This window comes from Lagenorhynchus albirostris, chromosome 12 (genome assembly GCF_949774975.1).
Source record: "Lagenorhynchus albirostris chromosome 12, mLagAlb1.1, whole genome shotgun sequence".
Classification (NCBI taxonomy): Eukaryota; Metazoa; Chordata; class Mammalia; order Artiodactyla; family Delphinidae; genus Lagenorhynchus; species Lagenorhynchus albirostris.
The window spans coordinates 32,486,978-32,505,085 of NC_083106.1; the positions used below are offsets into that span (position 1 = coordinate 32,486,978).

The 18,108-nt window shown below is 34.9% G+C and overlaps 1 protein-coding gene across 1 annotated transcript in view; it reads right to left on the bottom strand.

Moving 5' to 3' along the window:
• LAMA2 (laminin subunit alpha 2) overlaps positions 1-18,108 on the bottom strand; it is a 605,756-nt gene that overhangs the window by 71,908 nt on the left and 515,740 nt on the right. Inside the window, exons 41-44 of the mRNA XM_060167667.1 lie at positions 14,891-14,993; positions 5,842-5,958; positions 4,209-4,391; positions 2,606-2,611 (exon numbers count right to left, since the gene is read on the bottom strand). Of these exons, the coding sequence (XP_060023650.1) occupies positions 2,606-2,611; positions 4,209-4,391; positions 5,842-5,958; positions 14,891-14,993 (409 nt within the window). The remainder of the gene's footprint in view (positions 1-2,605; positions 2,612-4,208; positions 4,392-5,841; positions 5,959-14,890; positions 14,994-18,108) is intronic.

The following is an 18,108-nucleotide window of genomic DNA, read 5'->3' on the forward strand; positions in this document are numbered from 1 at the left end:
CTAGTCTGTCCAAGCCAGAACTGTATTTAAATCAGGGTTCTCACACAAAATTGGTTTTCCTTCTTTTTCTCACTGTCTTTCTTTGTACATCTTAACGAGAAAAGCTATAAAAATGTCTTCTGAAAAACATCTCAATGTTGAACAATCCTTCGACTGAAGGCCTATATTATATTTTAATTAAATCTTTCATGCTGCAGTTCATTTTCATTTTGAAGAACAGTTGATTCTCCTGCTCTTTACATTAGGTTGAACCACATTAAACTGTCACTTTTGTAGTTAAAATTTAAAGAAGGTTGAATATTGACAATTTTAAAAGGGGTTTAACCCTAACATAATTGAAGGTTATCACTGATCCTTAGACTTCCAGCTTGTGCTTTTCATAGGAGGGCAAATGACACATGGAAAATCAATTATTCTGTCCCTAGGATGCTGGCAGTCTTATCCAAACCATGTCATTAATTATCTGATCAAGTGTGTATTGTTCTGTTTTCTGTCATTGCGACCCTGATGAAAAAGAGAAACTGCTTAAGGTCCAAGGCTTTTGGCCCTGATGAACTATGAAGGATCTGGGAATTAATCCTTAGGAATGAATCAGATGTGCTAGAAAGGAAGTAAGTTATTTTAAAACTCGGTTTTGAAGTAAGTATTTTGAACTCATGCTCATAAATATGAGTTATATAGTTAGTGATGTTTAAAAAGAACTTGGTCTATTATTTTATTTTATTTTTATAAATTTTATTTATTTATTTATTTATTTTTGGCTGCATTGGGTCTTCATTGCTGGGCGCAGACTTTCTCTAGTTGTAGCAAGCAGGAGCTACTCTTCATTGCAGTGTGCGAGCTTCTCATTGCGGTGGATTCTCTTGCCACAGAGCACGGGCTCTACATGTGTGGGCTTCAGTAGTTGTGGTGCAGGGGTCTAGTTGCTCCGCAGCATGTGGGATCCTCCAGGACCAGGGCTCGAACCTATGTCCCTTGCATTGGCAGGCAGATTCTCAACTACTGCGCCACCAGGGAAGGCCCATGGTCTATTATTAACTTCAACTAATAGAGTTGCTAGATCAAGAACTGACTCTTCTGAAATGCAGGTTATTGAGGTCAAAGCTCTTGTTACATAACTGTATAGGAATTCAACATAAAGACAGTTACCCCTCCGTTTTTACACTTTAAATAAACCATTTATCCATTTTCTCCCTTCCTTTAATATTCCCCAATATTACTCTGATATTCTAAAAGTTATTCTAGAAGTGAGAAAAAGTGATTTAGATTTAGATTCATGAGAATGAAAAAAGGGCTATGCAGGGACTACTTAGACAAGTAATGGATCCTTTTCTTCTAAAGCTCCCAGAAGCTTTTATCAAATGTTTCAAAATGGAACCTGGAGGTCCCCCCATCCCCTACTTTTTTTCCCCCTCTATCTTCTGTAGCAGTCGAAGTCATATGGAAATTATCTTCTTGAGGTTTTAAAAATAAATAACCTGTGATATTGAGTCTGATGCTCTCTTGTGCAGTAGTTTTTGAAAACTTCTCACTTTCTTCCATAATTATTTGTGTGGATTTTAAAATCATTGCTGAAGACAGATTTTAATAACAATATTTTACTAGAGAATTATCTATCTCTTTTAGGCTTTACAATTTATTAGCCTAGAGTTTTGCTAAGTCTTCTCTTACCTGCTAAATTTCTTCCCTTATCTTGTTATATCTCCTTCAGAACTTTGCCTATTTGTGCTTTATTTTTCTTTATTAAGCCTGTCAGGCATCTAAAATTTTTTATCTTTATATTCCTAAAGATATACCCCTTGAATTTATCACATCTATTATTTTCTGTCTTCTAATTCATTAACTCTTTTTTATCTTCTTTCTTTTAGTTAATTGCATTTTGTCTGACTTATAGAGTTGATTGCCTAAATTGTTTATTTCAATGCTTTTTAGTAATGTCATTGCATTCATTTTCCACTGAGGACCGCCTTCATCGTATTTCTGAGGTTTTGATATGCTGGATTTTATTATTACTATTTTCTATTTTTCAGTTTTATTTTAGACTTGGAATTTAAACTATGAAATTGTTTAAGACAGAATATTTTTATATCCCAGTGATTGCTCACTTGTTAAGATCTGATTTTATTAATTCTGTTTTATGCGTCTCCAAATATAATGCTCTTGAAGTTGAGAATAATTACTTGTAAGGGGAGGAGTGAGCTTCAGGGGGGGACAGCAACAACAGCAATGTAGATTTTAATCTATTTTAATCCTGCTAGAAGGAAGTCATTTGGACTTCAGTGGCTGCATATATGTTATCAGAAGCATCATAATTTAGCTGAATCTGTGGGAGAATTCAATTTTCTACTTTTATATGGATAACAGATATTTCACTAACTTTTCAAACACACAATTAAAATATTTATGTCAAATATATTCACATACTAACTTTTTGTAAGGAAAGATTCCTTTATTAATCCAGCATTAATACTGTGACACTGGAAAGAATAGCTATCTGATGGGTAAAGCAATACTAAAACATGGAAACATGCAAAGCTGAAGCTTTTTGCAATAGGCAACCAAGCATAAAAATTACTAAAAGGTATGCAAGTAAACGTATACATACTGATTTCTTCAGGTAATTTCATATGGAAAACAGAAAAATAGAAAATTCATGAGAAAATATTTTTAATCGGTATTATAAAGTAGTGATTATCAAAAAAATAGAACTTTTCACAACAGGTGCTAATTACAAATTCACCCCATTTTAAGTCAAACTAGCGTTATCAAGTAAAAGTCCACAAAAACGCATTTAGCAGCCATTGTTCATATTAAAGGGAGCTTTATTATAATGTTCTAATAAGATAGAAACAGACCCAGTTTAATTAGTGTTTATAGATATTAACTATTTCTTTTGATAGATGATAGAATCATAAAAGTGAGATAAATATTATAAAAAGGCCACTCTCAGCTGAGAATCAATCTGAAAATGAATGAAATGATACCTTAACTTACAGAATAAAAGAGAGAGTGACATTTACTTTAAAACTTATTTTCATTCATTTCTTGGGGGGAAATATTGTGATTTGGCATGACTCTGAACCAGTTATTCAGATGGTATCTTTGAACTACAGGGGTAAGCTAACTCTGGGCTTACATAAGAAATAAATTTAAAACTATATATCTCTTCTTTTTCTTCCCTGAAGAAGTGAGGAGTGAAATCCTTCTCCCTAGCTCTGAAGTGCATGTCAGCTGTGTTTGTACTCTTCCTTGCTCAGGAAGGAGTCATGCTAGTTGTATCTATTATTTCATAGCATCATTAGCCTTTGATGTGAGGCAAAGGTGATGAAAAATCAGGCTCCACTCCCCCGTCGAACAGCATCTGGATTATACAGTGTATAACGCCAATAACTGTGTTTTTGTTATTACACTCTACAAATGTTTTAATTCCCAATAAATATATTGGTGCTATATAAAGCGGGCTAATCTCTTGAGACTGACAAGTACAAAGAATCAAGCATCTCCTTTGGTGAAATCACATACTAAGATAACATTTTATCACTTGAAAGAATAAAAAATATTAGAAATCATAACGTTTATTGAGTATAATTAATAAATTATATTTAGTTCTCCCACATTTTCTTGTAAATCCTTGTTAACTCAATATAGTTTAATGCAATATACAAAAGATGTAAAGAAATATTCTTCTTGATAAACTAGATAAAAATTTTAATTTCCTGATAATGTTAACTAACCAGAATCTAAGTAATAAAATAATAATATTTTCCAATTTGAATGCATTTCAAATTGATCCCATTTAATATCCTGTTCTAACAGGATTGCTAATAAGACTGCTCCTTGACCTCTAGGTTCTATGGAATTTCACCAACTCCGAGGATATAATTTCCCAAGTATAACTACTTTCAATTACACTAAAGGATTTTAAAATATTTGGCATCGCTATACCAAATATCATGTAGATTTGAGAATTCCTAATTTCCTCTCAATTGGACGAAATTTGAATAAGATAAGCTCTAGTGCAGAGCTGGGAGTCTTGGATTCTGTGTCTGGAGCTGCACGCACTCAATTCCTGAGCCCAGTCTATGAAGGGAGGAGGGCAGACTACACCACTATGAGGGTCCCTTCCTGCTCTAACAGTTATGAGTCTAGGATACTTTTATAGTGTGAAGAAATAAATGACATAATCAAAGTGAAAAAGCACATCTTACTGTTCTTTGAAGGATCTTTTACCACAGCATTTGTTTTGGCTACGCTGTCTGCCAGTTGATTGTAATTTTTCTTCAGGCCATCAAGATTCTGGTGGAGATCTTTAATCTGTGTCAGTACATCTTTAGCTGTGTCGTTGGCTTGTCTTGCTTTGTCCTTAACAGCTTGCAGTTTAGCGGCTGTGTCTGTCAGCAGAAGATGGTATGAGAAACAAAGGGTCTGGAGTTATTGGCTTAATCCATGCTTGTCAAAGAGAGGCTGTGGCTGGCTGACCTCAGGGACACAGGCACAGAGGGAAAGGCTGAACTTTGTCTCATTCAGTCATAGCAAATGAAGTACATTTTTAGCTAAATTGAATTTTCTCAGGGACCTTTGCTATGAATACCTGATTAGCTCTTAAAATAGCAACATGATTGTTCTAAATGTTCATTGTGTAAGGGTATATTGTGATTTGCTGCTGAACATATTAAAGAGAGAAGTTTATCCACATGAATCAAACAGCTTCATCAAAAGTAGGTTTAATCTGCATTTCTGAGGCGGGATGGGGAGGGAATGAATGTGTTTCAATTTTAGTATAAAGATACTTTTTCAGATATATTAGACCTTGTGTTTGTGTATTTTTATTTGTTTTCAGCATTGGAAATTTTCTATGTACATCTTTACTACTGAAGAGGTGACATGAAAATTGGGAAAGTTACTTAGGATTTTTAATGTTAAAAAAGTAAAAATCATTAAGGTTTTAATATTTCCTGTTTTCTGTAGATGTATGTGTTTCTTTCACCATAATTTGTATAAAAAACATATATATGTGCCTAATAGTATGTTGTAGATTAGTGGTTAAGACCACAGCCTCTGAAGTTAAACTGCGAGGTTCAAATCATATATGCCTCTTTTAACAATGGCCCTTAGTATCCCTAAGTTTGTCCCCTATAAACTGGAGATAACAATGCTATTTACCTTGTAGGATTAGTATGAGGATTACATACACTTAACATAAGCATATTGAATAAGCACTCAAAAAATGTTAGCAACCCTTGTTATTGTTATATCATGCTACTAAAATATAAAAATAGTATCCCTAAAAGAATAGTGCTTTCAGGAACTAATACGAAACATTAACTCCAAGTACGTGTAATAGGTAGAAAGATATTACAGACATGGTTCAATTCTTAATGTCAATGTTTTTGAAAGCTAAAACATTTAAGTAACAGAACTTTGCCAATAAAGATATGCTGAAAGGCAGTTGGCTCTACCTATTACTGTAGGTACTGTAATAAGCTGCAATTGTGTACATCAACATTGTAGAGAATAGTGTTTGTATGATTTTATTTTTCCCACCAATATAAGATTTCCTGGGTCAAAACATGGAAGGACAATACAATAATGAGATGTCTATATTTTCCTTTTTGTAATTTATTCCAACGAATGTCAGCTAGGGTAACAAATGATAAATATCACAGTGTAAAGTACGATTTAGTTTCTCATTCTCACAAAGAAGAATTCATAAGTAAGAAAACTGTTATTGAATAGCCTGACAATGGTACAAATGTAGTGTTAGGAAAAAAAGGCATAAGTTAGAACATCCTTTAAGAGTTCATATCCACTGGCACGGTTTGCAGTGTCCTGAATGCTTACCATTTGGAATGGCTGATAACTTTTCCAAAGTGTCATTCAGAGCTCTCAGGAGATCCCTGTTTCTGACATTGGCATTGTCTAATCTGGTTGTCAAGCCATTCAGATGTTCATCATTTTCTGTGAACAGAAAACAAAAAAGGATGAAACAATTTTAATCATCTCTGAACTGATACATGGATATAAAATTTCAGGTTATTTTAATAAAAATTTAGTTAAAAGCAAGAAATTGATTTACTTTATTGGCATCTGTCCAAAAATATATTTCAGACCAGAATATAAAATATGTGTTTAAATGACCATTTGACACTTCAACATGTTCAACAATTACATTTTCTTCTTGGTATCTGATCTTTATTTGACTTAATTTGATGGTTTTCTATGGAGAAAAAACTTTGACAGATTTGGTCTTTTATTGCATTTATAATGATGCCCTCTTGACATCACTTCCATTATGTCATTATTTTAAAAATTTTATTACCAAAATGAATCACTGAATTAGCTTTTAAAAATCTCAAATAGATATGATTGTTAAGCAGAATCTCCCAACTTTACTAAACATCACTTATTAACATTTATTTGAAAAAAACAAAAATCAAAAGAATGAATAAATAGCTTCTAGCACATTTCCAATTTTTTATAGAGAAAATAATATTTTATAAACTACTTCAAGCAGGCTTTATATAGGTCTTTTCTTGCTACTTTAGCATGCTTACTTTAAAATTAAAATATATTATTTACTATTACTAATGTAATATTACTACTGTAAATTTTCCAGCTTCTCTCCACTAATTTTTAACATGTCTGAATTTTAAGTTAGTCTGTATATAATGTATTTTATAGCAGATAAAAACTAGGAATGGAACAAGTAAGGCAGTTAATGATGGTGTGAGCGACAGTGTACTAAAATCTTTCATTTTATACCTGTTTGTGCTGGTTAAATCGTTTTCTCTGTGCAAATATTTTTGCTTTTTTATCTAAAACAGTAAAATAAATAAGCAACTTGGACTGGGGAGGACCGTTATTTGCCAACACCGAGACTGTTGTTTTAGTCACTTTCCTGGTACCCAGAGTGGGCAGACCAGGAGAGACTACATCTCACAGAACAGAGCCAGAACAGTGTTGATTTGATTGTGTGTCCACCCTTGTAGAGGTAGTGCATCTGGCTTCTTTCAGGAACCAAACAAGCCACTGGCAACTTAGGGAACAATGCTTGCCTTTATTGGCCTTCATCTGGGAAGAATAGCAAAGGGAAGGGAATATAGATGGAGGATTCTTAACTGTCAGTGTACTGGGTGTGAAAAAGAGTACTGAACATATTAATTAATGATCCACTCCATTTCATATCAGGGTTTTATAGGCGGACGAATTACACCACTGTTATACTACAGTAATATAAGTACATAATATTGTTTCAGGCATCTGCTTTTAGGTTCCAAGCCAAAGGCCTAACATCACTGAAAAACAAAGCATAAAGTATTCCAGCAAAATGTGGCTCTAAAATATCAATATGTCCATTTCAGTCACTAAGATATTATTATTTTCAATTCTAGTCCTTCAAAATATACTTTCCAAGTAATTAGATTTTCTCCTCTGTCAATCACAATTCACTTTTCTTTTAATACTTCTGTTACTTTCACTGCACTAAAGTAAAATCTTTGACTAGGTTATGGAAAGAATACTTTCTGAAATAAAGACAGCATGATTATGACTGTGATAGCTATATGAATCCCCTAAGAATAGTTAAAGTCTGCTCTTTTGATATTAATTTAGAAGTCTTCATCAATTAAGGAAATAGAACGGTACAAATTTCATTTCTTAGTTTCTTGATTGTATTTGACTTTTTAAATAATGAAATATTTAAAATGTTCTGGCAAGCAAGATATACATGTACAGTTGCAAAAATCATTAATTTAAAGGGTATCACTTGGTTTACACTATTTTATGAATTCTGAATGCAAATACTGGCAGAATAATCAGGCCAATTATTCAGAAGAACGACTGATCTGAAGAACATTGTTACTGCCGTCCCTCAAGTTTCAAAGCAGTGATTTTGTTCCTCTTTTTCTGTACTAGAAAGTCAAGATGTGAATATTCTGAGCCTGTTCTGATTTTTTTGTTTCAGCTATTTGACTCTATTTTCTTGTTAATTTATCCTTTCTTACACTCTGGTCATTTTTTTCTGAAGTACTTTTTGGAATTTCTCAAACCAAGTCTAAACACTTTATAGCTTTGTCAGTCTAATTGTTTAGATGAATAGAAGTTGTATGCAGAAAAGAATTACAGATTTTAAAATGGAAAACTTACAAAATGTTAGCCATGAAAACCTAGAAAATAAGCACTCCAAGGCTGGCTTTAAATGCAAAGATATATGAGGCAGAGGTATCTATAATCAAAATGTAAGGAAGAACGCATGTGGTCCAGTTAGAATGGTAACATGGCCAAAGAAACAGAATTATTGGTAGTTAAAAAATATCCAACCCAATTCTTTACTTGTAATTTTTGGAGAACAAGAAAAGGATCCAAATTATAATCACAGTGCATTTTCCGCTCCTTATTTCTTCAGTATTCATACCCATTAGCTGTAGCCAAGTCATTTATCTTCTCTCTAGATATCACACCCAACTAACCTCAAAGGTTACACACACGCTCCAGCTTTGGCTCTCCCTTTCTCATCCTCTCCTCCCACATCAGAAGACAAGTGTACAGGAATGGGTTCGTCAGAGACAGAGCTCATAAAGTGAGGGAAAGAAGCAGAACAGCCAGGGTAGACTGTGAACATGCCTGACAATATCATTCCCCTTTGTCGCATAACCATTGACATTGAACCAGGTAGACATATTCAGAATGAAAATCACTAGACAGAGTTGTATGTTACTTCCATTAATAATATGCATTTACTTATGTTGACCTCATTCCTTGTACTGTGCTAAATATATTAGAGTTTAGTTTACTTGGAACTGCTAACACTGAACTATGCTATGTAATATCTCAAAATAAAGCTATTACAAGTAAATCAGTTATACAGCAGAAACTAACACAACATTGTAAATCAACTATATTTCAATAAAAATTTAAAAATAAATTTAAAAAGCTAGTACAAGTATTTCTTTGATCATTAATAATGCATTCTTTTACAAATTCTAGCCATTCGAGAAAGTAGTGTGGTGCAATGAAATTATTACAGGACTTGGAGCTGGAAGCTGTGGGTTCAAATGTCATTTCTATCCCTTTTTACATGTGTAAAATGAAGATAACAACTTCCTTCATATGACTGATATGAGAAATCAATGGAAGGATGTATGAGAAAGTACTGGATTTATCACGGGCAGTTACTAAATAGTAACAAATAATTCATGTTGGTTTGATAATTTACATTGGTCTGATAATTGCCCTGGTACGTTTGCCAGTTTTCAATAATATTATTTACGATTTGCTTTCTTCTTTGTTTAAACCGCATTATCCAGAAACTAAAGCTGTTAATTTTTCTATTATGTTTTTTAATATATGTATATAGCTCTCATTTTCAACTAAATATAAGAATGATTTTTATAGATTTTAATGGGAATGTTCTATTTTGACTGTTGACACTCATCTAATTAAGTTCCTCAAATGCAATTTTTTATTTTTTATTAATATGAACAAAGCACAAATAAATACCTTGAGAGAATTCCCTCATTCACAAGGGTGAAGTTTGTAGAAATGTTTTTAATTTTGAAGGGATCTAGTTAAATGGAATCTACTGCAAAATTACCATATAGATAACATTTTGCAAGCACAATTTTCATTACCGTGACATTTGTCTTATGAGCTACTTCTTGTACTCAATATCACTTCTGACTTTGCTCCTTTAGCAAAAAATGGAGAAATATCCTCTCTTTAAGATTTCTTTGTAAAAAAATTTTACAAGGCTACAAACCTGTTTCATCTTTTGTTCTAGAGGCTCCTTCTGAATTAGAGAACAGGTTAATCTCTGCAGTGCTTCTATCTGCAGTTCCGAAGCAGAAAGTTTGGAATAGGTAAGGGATCTCTATGAAGTCAGGTGGAAACCTTGATTTTGACCTTTCTGGTAATGAGAGATTCCTGCTACTCTCTTCCATTCACTCATTCTTTATCAAATATTTGTTAGGGCCATGAGTTTTAATGTGTCACCTCTGCACCATGGCAAAAACCCAGTTTTTGCCCAGCAGTGGTTAAAAGCATCAGCTTTGAAGCCTGACTAACTTGTTAAATTGTTGGCTCCACTATATTTATGAAGTTTATTCAATCTGTTAGTATTTCTTCGACTTAAGTGATTTTGCTTTAAATATCAAAGGGGGCCAACCGTACTAAATTATATAATATGTGATTGCTCTGTACAATTTATTAATTTTATTACATTATGTTTTGTTTTGTTTTGTTTTGTTTGCGGTACGCGGGCCTCTCACTGTTGTGGCCTCTCCCGTTGCGGAGCACAGGCTCCGGACGCACAGGCTCGGCGGCCATGGCTCACGGGCCCAGCCGCTCCGCGGCATGTGGGATCTTCCCGGACCGGGGCACGAGCCCGTGTCCCCTGCATCGGCAGGCAGACTCTCAACCACTGCGCCACCAGGGAAGCCCCTGCATTATGTTTTTACCTTTGGATATTTTAAGAACATAAGAGGTACAATTTCCCTCAAGTTACTTTACTATAATTTTTCATCCACTTATATAGTCCTTTGTCTTCTTAATATTGAGATTTCTAAGAACCTGCCCCTAGGTCAACCCCATGACTGAGTACAGGATTCCAACATCTGTGCAGAAGGAAGAGCAGCTGTGTAAGGAAGAAAGCTGGGTGAAATTCAGAGCCCTATTCCTGTCCCTAGCATTCTGTTAATTGATTTGATGAGGTTGCTACACCCAGTCTTTCCACTTTGGGGTACACCTAGCCTTCTTTCATGACATTATTCCTATGCTTCCCTTTCCCCAGTTGCTGTCACAAGTTTGCAAAGTGTCCTATCTCTGATTGCCTCTTTTGTCCAGACATGCACCAGTGACTGTGTATGGGAACTTCTAAGATCACTTAATGGAGCCTGCGTTTATAGGAAGGCATATTACCGATAAACTTTGTCCTGATCTAAAAGTTCCAAGTCAGCTCTTGTTCAGCATGGGCACCGTGCTTTCTAGGTCCTCAACAGCTGTTAGCTGCAACTAACTGCACAGGCTCTTCCTCCACACTACAGGGTTGTAGTAGAAGCCCAAGGAGAGGAGGAAGGGGAATTTGCCTGGTGGCAAGATCTCCAAAGACTTAAGATATCAGGATAGAGGGAGTCCTCTCTTCAGCCAGTGGAATGAGAAATCAAAATGACCAGATATCGAAAACTCCGTGTGGTTCCTTTAGGGCAAGCTCTAAAGCCTGACTGTGGGCTTGCAGGCTCGTTTTGTTTTGGCCAGCAAGATATTCTAGAAGAAATGGACTTTAAACAACTTTAAGTAAGACAAGTACTCTCTCTGGTTCTAATAGTTCCTGCCCTTCTATGTTTGGCCACTATTTTGCCCCTTTTCCTTTTAACTCCTAAACCAAGCCCAACTTGGTTTTAATTTCTCAATTTCCTCTATTCACAAGGCTAAGGAGGAACAAAAACTCTGTATGAGGGATCAGCAATATCTACAGGAAAAGATTGCTTTGTTCTTCAGACTACAGTAGGCTAGGGGATCCAGGCTTGGTTTTGTCCATTTAGTCCAAAATTATTCTTTGTCAGTGGAATGGATTTTGTTTCTTTTTCGTATGCCTACCTATGGGAAGGCTGACTCTGGCAAACGGTAGTATGCAAATTCAAAAGGAGTATATATGTATATTTTTGGCTGTGCCACACGGCTTCTGGGATATAGTTCCCCAACCAGGGATTGAACCTGCACCCTCAGTGCTGAAAGCATGAAGCCCTAACCACTGGATCCCAGGGAATTCCCAAAAAGAGTATATTTTTAATAATATAAAAATGCTTTATTTACTTTTTTGGGGGGCAAGGAATAGCGACTTTATTTGGAAAGCCAGCAGACTGAGAAGACCAGTGTCCCACAATGTTTAACTCCTGAGTCATACTTTGGCTTAACATCACTGCAATATTCCTGTTTATTCTCTTTTTTCTAATCTGAGATAATAACATAGATTCTTAACAGGTTAGTAATTGCAAGTGTTATTATATTCATGATCGCAGAACCATTCTGATACACTTGTCTGGACTTCATGACTCAGTGTCTGGAGGATCATAGTACAGAAGAAAAGTATGGATTAATTTGATTAAAGTAAATGTTTGGAATAATTCTGGCACTGCTCTGTAGTTTGGACAGCATCACATGTCATACAATTCACTGACTCCATATTCTTGGGCTTGGAAATAGATCTTTTTATTCCATATGCGTGTCGTCCATTTTATAGAAATGTTATCTATTTGTTCATAAGTAATTAAATAATTTCACTTATTTTGGGCAAAGATGAAAAGTAGGGATAAATTAAGAAGTAAAATAAAGTTTAAAAGTTACTCTATATAAGGTATATAATTATAGAATCTTAGTATTTTCAGACTTCTAATGAACCATCCTCAGCTTCATTCCTTGCCCTGTACACATTCCATGAGAACCTCAACTAGCCCTTTTATTGACAAAAATCTTTTGTCAATCTACAAAGTAGTATTAATTCACCCAGTGGCATTAATTTATCTTCTAACTCTTTCAATCATCAATTTGTACCAAGCCCCATATCCATCAACAAAACAATTTTTATCTCCATGGACGTTCAATCAATTCAATGTAGAATGGCTTCAAGTCTCAAATGCACAGAAAGGCGAATTTACTTTTAACAAATGTACATTCAAAAATTAAAAAGCAAAACAAATTGCTCCTGGAAAGTTCAGGTTCCCTCAAGGCACGGACAGCACAAAAATGGCAGGGAGAAGCTCTAAGTCATTCATGACTAAAGCTCATGAGCTAACTGGATTGTACTGAATCGAACCAAGGAACAACTTAGAAATATGGAGTGTGTACTGGCCTCACCACTTTTATTCCTTCTAAGTCCAGGCACCATAGAGAGAGAAATGACTAAATCTCTATTTTTAATAGCTGCTGCAAAGTATTTTGCTCTGTAGGGCCTGTTTCAGCAGTTCCTGGTGGTAATATATGGCATTTCCCTGATTAACAGCCATTTTATAACTTGTGTAATTGGCCACAAATCAGGGGAATGTCATAATGTAGCAAGAAAACATTCCTGTCTCCGTCAGAGCCTTGGCTTGGATTTCTGGAGGAATTATTACTTGAGTAGTTTGTGGGTTTTCATTACTTTAAATAATGTACTACCTGAAGTACAAAAAAAGACATTTAAACTAATGAATATTTTGTCACCTAACCCCTTCTACCATGCCTGTCCTTAGATTTCTTTCTCCCTTGGAAAAAACTTCTTAAAAATCGGATTCTTTTTTCATTTTTATAACACCAGTATTTGTGGGGAAAGAGAGGCAAGGGCAGGGCTGGAAGTAGGGTGAGGTGACTCAGGCACTCCCCCCAGGTGTGAAATTCAAAGGGGCACCAAAAAATTCAGTGATCAAGGTAAAAATGTTTTAATGCAGTATTTTTTAAAAAATCAAAAAAGATCAATGATGAGCAAATATTAACATTTAAAATAAAAACAGGATCTAACTCTGCACTTGCATGGCTCAACCTCTCTCACCTCACCCTGATCCCAGCTCCGGCCAAGGACACTGGAGACGAAGGAGTGATGGCAAAGTAATGAGATCAACTCAACTTGCCCAAAAGAAAAATAGGGTTGACTCTATAGTTACTGTTCAGGTTGTAATAAGTGCAATCTCCTGCATAGGATTTTATATATATATATAAGGGGTTGTATTTCACCTGTGATACGTAATCCAAAGCATTTACTATCAGAGTGCCATCTATAATGGAGAAAGAATGTGTAATTCCATACCAGCCTCTATTGGAGACTCTTCGTTTAAAGCATGACAAGTATAAATGATGATAAAAGCTCTCTTCTTTCTAAGGTTAGTAAAGACCAACACCATTCTTTTATTTAAAAAATATGCTTATTTCCTGATTTGAGATAGTCATTGTGATACTATACACTAGAAATACAAAGTTAAAAAGAAGACCCTGTGACTGTCCTCAAGAAGATGGAAGCCAAGTCCATGGCTGCAGTGATTTGATAAGTCTATGAGAAAGGGAGGCACAGAGAAGAGGCATGTAATTCAGATGGGGTGCTAGGTTTCCCAGAGAAGATGACATCTGAGCTAAATCTTGAAGGTCTGGTAGAAGGCAGTTGGATGAAAAAGAAAGAAGGATGGTGAGAAGTTCCAAAGAGAAGAATGAACACTGTGGAATGTGGAGGCTTGAAATGGTAGCATGTTTTCAGAGGACATGAATGTTTCAGTAAGGTTGCAGAGCTGGATGCAAGACAGAAAAGGGTGAGTGAGACTCAAGATAGAAACAGGAGGCAATTAAATGAGAACAGGAGATATTTGAATGAAATAAAAATGTAATAGCTTATCTAGAGTGTGGCTGTATTGAATAATACATTTTTAATGCAAACCCCATAATATATCAGGGTAGCTATATTATGCACTTTGATCCTTGAATTAGGAATAAAATACCTAAAAGTGTATTTAAAAGGTGAAAACTTTTCGAGACGTGCCCCACTAAATCGAAAGTTTCACAAGGATATTTATATTACATCTGCCTGATTGATTCCTTTGTGACTATGATTTCTAAAGTCAAAAAAAAAAAGGTGGGGTTTGGTGCTCTTTAAAATTTATCATACATTAAAAGTTCCTATACTCTGTATACAGATGAAATGATGCTATAGAAATTAGGTTTAAAAATTATGAAGTATTGCCCAGTGCAAAATGAGGTGTGAAGGCAAAATACTGTAAAACTGATGAGAGAGTTTACTTGCACTAAATCTAGATAGTAAAAACAATCATAAAAATTATGCTGCAACAATTACACTTTTCCAATAATGTGATAAAATATCCTACCAATTACAACTACAATTAAACTTAAAATAATAATAAAAAGTGGTCACACTAACCTTTTACATCATTTGCTAACTTCTTGGCTTCATTAAGAAACCCGAAGCTTTTCTGAAGAGAGCCTTTGGCACCTTCCTGTAATGAACCCTGAGGACCTGTTGCCTGTGGACAGAAAAAGAAGTGTCACATATCTAAAACAAAAGAATTGTGGAGTAGAGATATCTAGCAGGCAATTGGTACACAGAGTTTACCTTCAGGAAAGCATTCCGGGCTACATATGCAGAATAATAAATTATCAGCACAGATTTGTGATTAAAGTCAGGAGACTGTTTATTGGGAGATGAGAAGAAAGCCTAGAATAGAACCCTTAGGAATCCCAACATTTAAAGGCAGGTACAGAAAGCTGGGCTGGCAAGGTGATTGAGATTCCAGAAAGGACAAAGAGAACCTAGGAAAGCATGATATTATGGAAATCAAGAGATACAGAAGTGGCTCAGAGTATGATGACTTGCTATGTTGCAAGGTCAAAACTGGTCAGTACTATCAAGTGCTGTCGAATGCTCAAGCAAATTAAGAACTAAGCACATCCTTGACTTTATCCCTAAGCACATTTCATTCAAGTTGTGGGGTAAGTCGGGGAGCATTTTCTGTCCCCTAGGTGTTGAAATGAGGAAGAACACTGCTTCTGTTTTGAAATGCATCTCAGAGTACTAGGGCAAAACAAAATCTTCTAAATGAAAATCTCTGAGCCACAGTCATCTCCTAGCAAAGATGGATTTGTTGAACCTTGGACTATAAGAGGTGACACAAAGATAATAGAGTGATATGGGAAAACGATCATTTAAATTGAACGTTTAGCTATCCATTTTAATAGTGTTTGCTCTTCAAGAATCATTACATAGTACGTTAATACCAAAAGATAAATCAAATAGGATCTTACCTGTAAATTTTAAATTGGAAGAGTATTTCAGGGTGCAAGACGAGCTAGAGAATGCTAAATAACTTACTGTTGAAGTTATAGATCTGAACTCAGGTTAGCCCAGACATAATATTCTTCAAATACATCTCCAGTGCCTTAATAACATTTTTTATCAGTCATATGATTTAAACATTAAACTAGGAGAGATTACAGAACTTGCTACTGTAGTGGCAAAATTTATTTTAAGGTGTTATTCCAACAGTTTTAAATAATCTATTGTTCATAGAACAGATTGATTATATAATACTATGACATCTACAAAGGGACATATAGGAAACATCTACATAAACAAAAAGAGACATTGTGCATTTATTTCTAGCACATGCAAAAAGAGCTGTGTGACAACCCTGACAAATTATTCTATGGGAAATGGACACTCTCTTCAACTGAGAACACATAAATTCTTAGTCCTGCAGTTTCCTGTGAGAAATTAGGTACAGTGACACCACATAAGTGTAATTTATTTTGAAAAAAAAGGAAGAGTGTCAATATAAATGGCACAAATCCAATGTACCTTACTCAAAAAAAAAATAAGCCTCCATTACCCACTCAGGTTCTATATTTGTTCCAAATTTATATGCTGTTCTTACTCCCTTGGTTATAGGTTTCCTGAATCAAAACAGATTAGAGAAAGGAAATTACAAAGAAAGAAGGATGAAGATTCTCTAAATAGGCACATGAAAACAGCCGAAGTGACAGCTGACAATCTGTCTGACAATGAGGAAAGAGAAAACCAACAACTAGAGAGAAGAGTTTTTAAATCTCAGAAATCCAAATCGATAAGGATGAAATAGGTTTCAGTAGATGCCAATATTATTGTAGTAAAATAACTATTGTTGATAATGATGATCCTGAACCATCAGGATAACACAGGTCATTCACAGTACAAGATGAAACCAGACAAAGCAAGCTTTCCCCATAGCCTTAACGTGTGAATTCCTCTCCACAAGAACATAATCTGGTGAGTGTCTAACAACCAACATCTTAGAGCTAATCTTGGATATGCAAAGTGAGGCATGGGAGTAAAGGAGGGAGAGAGAGTTGACTTGCTGTCCATGAGAAAATTAAAGAAATGAGGTAAGAGAGAAGAGAAGGGCCAGACAACATGTAAAGAGGCTAAAGTCGGAGCCGTGGAAATTGTGGAGGGATTAGGAGCAGCGATGGGCAATATTTATTTTTTTCTACTTTCTTACACTCTTCAGCAGTTTTGTTGAGGTATAAAAAAACTTCACATATTTAAAATTTACAATTTGATAAGTTTTGACATTTATACACCCATGAAACTGCCAATCAAGGTAGAGAACATACCCATCATTTCTTTTCAATCCCTCCCTTCCACCCCTCCTTGTCTTCCCCCATCTCCACACAAACACTGACCTGCTTTCCATCACTATTAGTTTGCATTTTATAGAATTTTATACAAATAGAATCATCCGGTATGTACTCTTCTTTTTGTCTGGCTTCTTTCATTCAGTGTAATTATTTTGATGTTTATCCATGTTGTGTGTGTATCAACATGTGATCCCTTTTTTATTTACATGGATATGCCCCAACCTATTTATTCATTCATCTCTTGATGGACATTTGGATTATTTCCAGCTTTGGCTATTCTAAATAGAGTTGCTATGAACATTTGTGTACACATCTTTGTATGAACATATGCTGATTTCTCTTGGAGTGGAAACCTCTAAGTGGAGTGGCTAGATTATCTGGCAGATGTATGTTTACATTTTTTAGAAACTATCAACATGTTTTCTAAATTATTTGTACTATTTTAAATTCTCACCAGCAGTGTATGACAGTTACGTTTGCCTACATCCTTGTCACTACTTGATATAGTCAGTCTTTTAAAATTTTAGACATTCTAATAGGTGTGTACATCATTTGGTTTTAATTTGCATTTTCCTCGTGACTAATAATGTTGAGCATCTTTTCCTGTGCTTATTTATTTATTCTTTGGCTAAGCGTTCAAATTTTTTGTCCAAGTTTTAACTGGGTTTTTTGTTCTTATTGAGTTTTGAAAGATATTTATGCATAATATGACAAATCCTTCCTCATATATGTAATTTGCAAATATATTCTTCTAGTTTGTACCTTATCTTAATAAATGGTTGGATTTGTTTTAACATTGTCCATAATTTTTGCATCTATGTTCATGAGGGATATTGCTCTATAATTTTCTCATTTTTTTTTGTAATGTCTTTGTCTGGTTTGTATCATAGTAATACTGGCCTCTTAGAATGAGATAGGACATATTTTCTCCTCTTCAATTCTCTGAAGAATTTATTATTTCTTTCT